The 9,695-nt window shown below is 40.8% G+C and overlaps 1 protein-coding gene across 5 annotated transcripts in view; it reads right to left on the reverse strand.

Moving 5' to 3' along the window:
• Positions 1 to 9,282, reverse strand: part of VPS13B (vacuolar protein sorting 13 homolog B) — a 418,623-nt gene extending 409,341 nt beyond the window's left edge. For all 5 annotated transcript variants that reach the window (XM_048940337.1, XM_048940340.1, XM_048940338.1 and 2 more), the window contains exons 1-3: positions 9,037 to 9,282; positions 8,322 to 8,499; positions 739 to 882 (exon numbers count right to left, since the gene is read on the reverse strand). In XM_048940337.1, the coding sequence (XP_048796294.1) occupies positions 739 to 882; positions 8,322 to 8,468 (291 nt within the window). In that variant the 5' untranslated portion in view covers positions 8,469 to 8,499; positions 9,037 to 9,282. The remainder of the gene's footprint in view (positions 1 to 738; positions 883 to 8,321; positions 8,500 to 9,036) is intronic.
• Between the last annotated feature and the right edge of the window lie 413 nt (positions 9,283 to 9,695).

Genomic DNA, 9,695 nt, shown 5'->3' on the forward strand with positions numbered 1-9,695 from the left:
AAGTCGTGGGGTACAAATCTTCTTCTGCAGCTTCAGTAATTAGTTGTAATTCACTGCTTCTAAAACACATTTCTCAAAGAACATCTGGCCTCACAATCCTACTTCCAGATTGGAAAAGTACTTAGTATTTGGCTGTTGGTGTGTGCTCTTATGTGTGTATGTACATGTACACATGCAACATAGATTTAGTAGAACTACAGAATACAAGTACATACTTTCTGGGTGGCATATCTAGGACTAGACATTTCTGTTCCAGCAACAAAAGCCTTTTTAGCCCTATAACTGTAGATGAAATTTACAAGAAAAATCAAACATAATTGAAAACATACTCTGACATCATTGCTGGCTGATAACTAATTATTGGCATGAAATGTTAACAGCTCATCGAGCTTCCTACCAAACACCTGAGAGCTTTGCACAAATTGGAAGTTTCTTTTGCAGGATTCCTAATACCAATGGTGGACTGTATATTGAAATTAAAATGAAAAGAAGGATTAAAAAGAAAGACAGCGAGCTTTCCTGGAGCTAAAGTATAAAACTGCTTAAGAAGACAAGCTCAACATTAACAAGCCTGAGCACTGTTTATAGACAAAATCAGAAATATAACAACATTGAGCCACTGCATATCTGACCTTCACTGTGCCTTATTCTTCAGATGGCTTTCAATAAAATGACCTATACAAGCTATCATTCTCACCTATCCCTCAATGCTAAGAAGACATCCATCGTATTTCTTACCTGAGCTCCATCCTTTAATTTCAAGATGCATTCCATTGTATTGATAGTGATGACAACTGGTTCTGATCCTAATTTCGTCCATGGCACATGAATCCGAAGCTCATGAATATGCCCACTTAAAAAAGTAAATGGTAGTTTCAGTTCCTAACAACAAAAGAAACAGTGATGAATTAACTGCTAAAATACATCAAAACAGAACACTTGTAACTTAAAATAATAAGGCTTTAGCACAGAAATAGATCAAAGGTTCTTCCCCCTCCCCAGATAATCAGTGTGCCACTGGGCTTAGCAACTAGCCCACTAATTGCTTGTACACGTACATTACAATTGCTCTGTTAGAAAGACCCATCTAGATTACCATGTCCTTGATAATAATAGGTTAAAAACCACCTCTCGCATGAAGGTACCAGAAAATCTCTTGCTATTACAGAGACAAATAAAAATGAACAGGATGAAAGCAAATAATTAAATTGATCCATGACCTACAGTAGAACAGGAATTTGGAATTAAACATCAAAAAATGCAGAGCGAGGCAATTTCTTCCAAAATATTTTAGTACTTTGACTTCTAAGAGTTTGATACTCTTAAGATTGGCAACAAACAAAAACAAAATCCATACAAAAGCTATGAGGCCCTTGGAGTCTTAGTGAGAAATAATGAAGGTACTGGTTTTTTGGGAGTTTTTTTTGTTTGGGTTTTTTTTTTTTTTTTTTTTTTTTTGCTGTCATTAAGTGTGTCTCACTGGGTCCTTTCATTTTTTATAAATACAATTTTTACTCTTATTTTTCCCTATTGCTAAAATAACAATAAAGATTAAGGAAATAAGCCAAACACATCAGTAGAAGTCAAAACAGAAACAATCAAACCAAAATCACTCCATAAAGCAAAGGAGTTACTTGGTACACTTCCTTTGGTTTACAAATGAGAATTTCTTCGTGTTATGAACAGTAAATCTGTTGAACACCACCAGGATGCAACACTTCTCATTTACCAAACTTGTACTAAGAATTTAAAACAAAAAAATGAGATTAAAATGGCACAGTTTCGTTTAAGAAAAAGAAGCCACCAAGCCAGACATTCTAAACTATATAAATATAGTACTTATATAGAAACTATAGAAATATAAGTAGTACAATTTCAACTGCTAATTTTATTAGGACTCTTGTGCTTGCATTTCATAACATCCTTGATAGTAACACAATGTTACTCTTTGGAACCCCCGAATAATGAGAGAAGCACTCATTAGAAAAGCAGTTATTTATTCTTTTTATTCACAGCATTCAAGGTGCTTCCCTCCCCACATTAAACTGCTCAGCAAATAAGTTACCACACTCTGCACTGGCAAAATCCAGATTCCTCCTCACCAAAACCTAACTTCGATTTTACACAGCCTTGAAAATTGGTGCTTAGCTCTACCAAGTCAGACTTCAACCCCTAAAAAAAGCCTGGTACTATCAGTCCATGCAGCAAGCACATCTCCGCAGGACAGCCCTAGTGAACTAAATGTCCCATACAACTTGTTAACAGGCTGCACAAGGCGCAGAGGTTTAGATACACTTTGTATCTCACAGAATCACCAAGATTGGAAAAGACTTCAAGATCACCCAGTCCAACCATCCACCCATCACCAACAGTTCTCACTAAAACATGTCCCTCAAAACAAGATTCAAACATTCCTTGAACACCTCCAGGGTCAGTGACTCCACCACCTCCCTGGGCAGCCCATTCCAGTGCCTGACCACTCTTTCAGAGAAGTAGTATTTCCTAACGCCCAGCCTAAATCTCCCCTGGCGCAGCTTGAAGCCATTCCCTCTGGTCCTATCACCAGTTACAGGAGAGAAGAGGCCGACCCCCAGCTCACTACAACCTCCCTTCAGGTAGTTACAGAGCAGTGAGGTCTCCCCTGAGCCTCCTGTGCTCCAGACTGAACAATCCCAGCTCCTTCAGCTGCTCCTCACAAGCCCTGTGCTCCAGACCCCTCACCATCTTTGTTGCCCTTCTCTGAACCCGCCCCAGGCCTCAATGTCTTTCTTGCAGTGAGGGGCCCAAAACTGGACACAGCACTCGAGGTGCAGCCTCATCAGAGCTGAGTACAGGGGGACAATCGCTTCCCCGTTCCTGCTGGCAATGCTGTTTTTGACACAAGGCAGGGTGCCATTGGCCTTCTTGGCCACCTGGGCACACTGTTGGCTCATGTTCATCTCAGGTACATAGCAGAGGGCAGCACACAGGATAGTTCCATGTACTTCAGATCCAAAATGCTGGAAAAAGTAGCCTCAGGGGCTCTCTGGGAAGCCTGAGCTTAACACTTACCAGGCAGAACAGCCACCTGCAGCTGGAGACTAGAAACCAGATTTAAAATAACAAAATTGTTTAGTGCAAAATGAACAGAATTCGATAGTGCATTAGAATTTTCAGACAGCATCTGCAAACTATTTTAATGGTGAAGGGACTAACAAAGATGACTTTTGAGGGAACTGGAGCTGTTCTGCCTGGAGATGAGGAGAGACCTCGTTACTCTGTACAATCTGAAAGGAGGGCAGCAGATTTTTTTCTGAGGTAAGAAATGACAGGACATGAATAAATATTCTTAAGGTGCACTGGGACAGGTTTAGATTGGACATGAAACAGAAGCTCTTCACAGCCAGGATGGTCAAGCATTGAAAGCAGCTGCACAGGGAGGCAGGTGGTGGAGTCCTCACCCCAGGAAGCATTTAAGAGATGTGAGACTGAGGAATGTGGTGGAGTGATGGGACTCTGGAGGTCAAGTCATCAGACTTGGTCATCTTGAAGGTCTTTCCCAACTTAAATGATTCTACGAGCTAAGAGTAAATGAAATATATTCACTGCTGACAATATCATCAGAGAAAACAAATACACCAAATTGTGACAACTGTTTTTTTTTGTTTGTTTGTTTGTTTGTTTTAAATAAACTACAGCATTCATTTTGTAAAAGAGTCTTTGGGCTCTAAAGTTAAAAAAAAAAAAAAAACAAACCCATCTCTCATATCAGAGACTCTTAGCTCCTTCCTCAGTCGCGCTCAGTCAAAACCACATCTAATTTCAAGCCTCCATTCCCAAAGAAGATAGTCACAGACCTTCTCATAAAAACAGATTGAAATGTGTTGTTTTCACAAAGTGTTTTTCCTTCATCTCATTCACAAATACACTGAAAATTTTAGCTAAAAGCCTCTCTCAAAAAACATCAGACTTAGGCAAACACCACCAAAATACAAACATTTTAAACCAGACAGTTTCATTTAGTTACCAAAAAGCAAGTGCTAAACTATCCTGCTATAGACATAACTGTACTGATAATACAGTAAATCAAAAAGTATTTTATTCTTCAGCTTTTCAAAAGAAATGATCAAAAAAACATGACCTAAAAAACACACAACTTAAGCTTTCACAAATCCACCAGCAAACTATTATTTACAATAACAAAAATGAATTATTTCCTAATGCTGTGCCTCTTTAGATCCTGACTTGCTTCCATATGTAGAAGCTGAGTTATTACTTCAAACACCATTCTACAATAGATTTTTTTTTTCAGCATTCACTGAGTAGAACATTTTTTTAATAGCTGTATGATAATGAAAAAAATGAACAGAAGTAGTTCAAGAAAATGAACAGTAGTGCCTCAAATTGAGGCAATGCAGACAAACATACGCTGACACAGAACTGCTACACATTTACAAAACATAGTTCCTTTGTTTTAAAGGAATTTTGATTCAAATAATGTCCGACATTATCCTAATTGCACAAGTTAAGTTTCCTTAGGGCGACGCAGAGAAACCTTTGTTACTTCAGTAGACACAAAACAAATATCTACCACATTTGGTAACTTGTTTATAATCCAGCATAACAAAGATCATTTTTATTTGTCCTCTCCCGTGCAATGTTTTCCCTCTCATTAAGTATGACATGAAATTCTGAACCCATTTTTGTACTTATGACAGATTAGACCTTACATTTTAGATTTTACATTTGCATTATATGAATTCTTGAGAAGTTATCACAGGGCTGAAAACAAACTCACGGGGTTGACACATAAATAGCTGGCTAACACCACACAAGACCGTAGACCAGATGATCTTAATCTCCCTTGCCCTAAAATTGAAGTCTCTCCCAAACTTCAGGGTGATAGAGAAAAAGAAACTGTTCCTCAATGTCAGTATTGACTGAAATACCATTTCTTCACATTCACTGCTGCATGTAACTCCCAAGTAACACAGCAGCAAATAAATATAACAGGTATTCTTATGCCCTCATTTCCTTAAATTAAGTACATTATCATTCCTTATATTTCTCTTCACAATTTCTGAATGCTTTATGATTAAAAGTTTCAGTTATCATAACATTGTGAAGTTACCTGGATTTGCTAGCGTGCATGCATTTAAACAAATACACTGTTACTGCTACGTGATTTCCACTTTAGGCGTTAATGCATGTGCAGTCTTAAGAGAAGCTATGTTGTGCAGTTTTCCTTATTAATCTATTTTCACAAGAGCAAGAGACAACATAATCAAGCAATACACTAGTTGCAGTAACTGTTAGTACTTTTCGGGTAGCCAAAGGTTTAAAGACACTACAGCCACAAACCGATTACATTCTTTAACTTTTGAAACTACTTTTACCAAGGCACCACAATCAGCCAGCCAACTAAAATACATTTGAAGAACCTTTGCATCACTATAGAAGCATCAAGCTTCTAAAACGTGGCAATAAATCTGCCTTGACTGCAGTAATTTGTGCATGCATCAGTAAGACCTGCACTATTCAAACTATGAGAGAGCCTGCATTCAGGAGTTAGCCTCCCTGCACCCTTCATTTCTGTGACTGCACTGCCCAGAAAACACAGACTAAAGGAACATTACAGCAGAGAGCCTTTCAAACACTCCAGTGAAACTCAGTAATCTTCAGATCAATTGTCCTTTGTCTTCTAATCAACGGTTGTTTCATTTTCTCCCTCTGAGTTTGTATTAAAAAAGCTAACTTAGTAAGCCATGTTGTTATAGAAATATATACAAACTGTAAGAAGAGCTCACCCTGCATCTTATCTCTTTGGTACCACAGTGTCAACAGAAACATCATACACAAACTAGCTACCAAGCTCACAGCTAGCTCTGTTATACTGATACCACAGAGACTTCACATAAAAGTTGCCAGAAGTGCTGAAAAGGCTCTTCTCTGAAACAATAATTAAAGTTTAATTATAAATTACTTTCTGTGATCTTTGGGATGACAAACAACCTTTTGCATCCCGTTCTCATCTATTCTTTGGGTTCTGTTTGGTAGCCTGTAAAAGCACACAATATGACACTGCAACTCTAACATCAGCTGACACACAAGAAGCGAGGGAAGAAAGCAACACATTTATTCCCAAAATTGTTTGTAAGGCGCAAGTAGTCTCACGCTTAAGATGCTAATCCCAAATCATTACCTAGAGTTTCACAGAAGCTGGAATACTCTAAAGATGTTCAAGGTTGCCAAATAAATTCACATACAATGGTAACTCCTAGAAACTAGAACTTTTTTTTTAAAGGGAGTTTCAAGTCAGCTGTAAAAGTTATTATTCACACATATACAAAAAGAGTTTTGTCAAGCAGGCACATAGCAGCATCTCTACGGGGGAAGGGGAGAAAGATATCCTAAATACACTCTACAGAATCAGGCAAGCTCTAGAGATAAGAGCCAAACTAAGATCTCCATTCTTCATATAAACACACAGCCAAATAACATTAAAGAAAAAAGACTAGTAAAGGCAAAAGTTGCTTCATATTTCTTTGCACAACAGCAAAGTCAGCAACAGACCACATTTAGTATTTATGGATCCTGCTGATACACAGGCAGGCAAAGTTGAAGCCAGTGATCACCTACAAGCAAGTACCCGAAAGGAATGATAGAAGCAGTGGGGGCAAAACCCTAGTAGTGTCGGGCAATACATACAGTTTGATACTGTCCCAAGACACCATTTGTTATGAGGAACAAGCCTCCCTATAGAAGTATCGCTCTTGGAGAAGAGAAGGCTCTAAGGAGAGCCTCCTTACAGTCTTTCAGTATCCAAAGAGAGCTTACAAAGAGGACAGAGACCAACTTTTTACATAGTCTGAAAGCAAAAAGACAAAGGGGAACAGTTTTAAACTAAGAGGAGATTTAGATTAAATGTTAGGAAGAAATACTTGATTCAGAGGGTGGTGAAGTGTTTCCACAGGCTGCACAGAGAAGCTGTGGAGCCATGCACATGAGGCAAGGTTGGATGAGGCCCGCATAACCTGATGGTGGGTGGCAGCCGAGCCCATAGCACAGAGACAGCTTTAAAATTCCTTCCAACCCAAATGACTCTGTGATTCTATAGCACTGAAGAGGAAGCTTTCACAACCAAGACTGGAGATTTCAAGACAAAGCGGACCTGGTATAATGCTGGCAGCAGTGCTCAGCAGGTGGCTGGACTGAGACCTCCAGAACTTCCTTTTGGTCAGCCTTTCTATGATTCCACAATATTCACTCTAAAGAAAGCTTTGAATATTCATTCACTGGAGTAACACATCCTACCAAATGCAGTCCAGTATTCACATTACCTGCATTTGCAAGCTGTAGCAAAAAACTGAGTAAATAAGAGACAATAGAGGTACTGAATACTGGAAAGAAGATAAATCAGAATCTTTACAGAAAGACAGAAAATTACACAGAATCTCTCAGAAGACTTGATCCTATTCTGGAGGTGGATCTAAGATACCATATTTTCCATAAATACTTGTTTCCTATTTCTACAGGTCCTCCCAATAAAGACCACACCATCTCCTGTCTACTCCAATATCTTAATCGGATAAAAATGAAGAAAAATTTCCTTAATGTCCAGTTTGAGTATCTTTCAGCACAATTTCTTTTTCACCCACAAGATTTGACCATAATTTTAGATAAACTGAGGCAAAGGCTAAGACACAATCCTTGTCTTTTTCATTTCTCCTCCATAGGCCATATTATCTAAATCATCTTTTTTTCTTTGCTGCAATACTCTCAGCTCCTTCTTCAGCTAAACACAGGGCCCTAAGCCAGACTTACTACACCACATACAGCAGCTTTATATCTGTCTGACACACTTAAAACTGTCAACAAAGATAAGCATAGAAGGAAGCAGTTTCTCAGCAAAGACCTACCCTGCTCATATTAACTACAGGCTCCAAATCTATGGAGTCTCAAATCTAATCCACACAAACTAGCTGAATAAACCCATTCCTCAATTACTCTTTAGCTTAGACATAACTGAAGCCATAAAACAATACAGAGAACACAAATCCATATGCAATTAGAAAAAGAGGTCCCACTTGGTGAAATTTTGAACTAGTTGCTATATGCAATTAGTAAGTATGACTGGAAAAGTAATATAGTTAAATGTACAGCAGTAATCACTGAAAGAATAAAGAACATACAAAAAGCCTCTCTTCACACTCTCTAACTTGTAGACTATTCAAATTATCATTAACCACTAAATAAATGGCATGTGTCAGAAGAAAAACAAGTAGTAAACAGTTATCTACACAGACCCACATAAACTATTAGGTCAAAGACACAGAACATACCTGCTCAAGCACATCCAGCTTTAACTCAAGTTTACTGAGAACAACATCTCCTCCCCAGAGCGACAACTGCAGGTCTGAAGGCTTCAAGTTCTTGATGTAACGATTCACATAACTCATCAAAATGGGAGTTACATAGGACTCCAGCATCTTGGGAGATTTCTAAATTGCCAGGCAAGGACTGGGAACAAACACAAGACAAGACGTTATTTACAAACTTGCCAGCACAATCACCAATAAAGCAGTAGTCTTGCTGTTAGGACATATGAACAAAGCATACTCGAAATTCTAAGCAGAGGTACGCTTTGAATCTAGCATATAGAGATGCGCATAAAGATGAAAAAGGCAGCAAGTTGAAGGTCCGGCTGCCTATATTTGTGAATCTGCAGTCTCCACACACAGCAGTAAGGGGTGTGTTCACTATTCAAAAGCAGAGGAGGTCAAGCTGCCCAACACACTTTCAAATATACATTAAAAGAGTAACTACAGCTCGATCTACACAACCCCGGCCGCTTTTCGTTGATTCACATTCGTATTCAAATGCCACCTGAGAAAGCACCTCGCTGATCTCCTCCCGAACTCCCTCAGCTCCCAGCAAACTGCCCTTCTTCAGCGCCCAGCTACATTACCGCCGGGCATCGCTCAACCCGGCTCCTCACCCCACCCCTTCCAGCACCCCCGCGCTCCCCTGAAGAGCTCCTCCCACTCAGCCCCTTACCGGCCCCTCCGAGCTCCGGGGAAGCTCCCTGCGCTCCCGGCCGGGACGCAGAATCCCGGCGCAGGCTGCCGCCCCCGCTCCTGCCCGCCGCACGGCCGCTTCCGGGTTCTCTGCTGCGTGTGTTCTCTTTAATCGCCCGGCTGGAACCGCGAGTCTTTTATAAGCGCGCCGGGGCTGCCGACCCCGCCGGAAGGATTTCGCGATGCACCAGAAAGACCGGAAGTTGGGCTTGAAGCCGGAGAAGCGCTGTGCCAGGAGAGGGGGAGCGGGCAGAATGCCGTGCGCATGCGTCTTGGCTGGGGGCGGAGCGGAGTAGGTGTGGCTGTTGAGGTGGTGGCCGACGGGCTGAGGAGGGGCTTTGGGAGGGAGCGGGGCTGTCTGACGGCGAAGCGCCCCCTCTAAGGAGCGGTAGGATTCCGTGCTGGAGGCTGCTTTGCTCTGGAGGGTGGGCCTGACCCAACGTGAATCCCTGCGATACGTTACTGTGTGACTGGGCGTCATCCTGCTCGAGCTCCGAGCTCTGATCGACATTGCGCTGCGTTGCGTTGCGTTGCGTTGCTGTCGCATCTGGGGCACATCGCAGCAGTAGCGAGCGTGCTGCTGGTTTGGAGGCTGTCAGATAAAGACGTGTGTTTTCCGTTTTGCTTTTTTAGTGTAGT

This window comes from Lagopus muta, chromosome 3 (assembly GCF_023343835.1).
Source record: "Lagopus muta isolate bLagMut1 chromosome 3, bLagMut1 primary, whole genome shotgun sequence".
Taxonomy (NCBI): Eukaryota; Metazoa; Chordata; class Aves; order Galliformes; family Phasianidae; genus Lagopus; species Lagopus muta.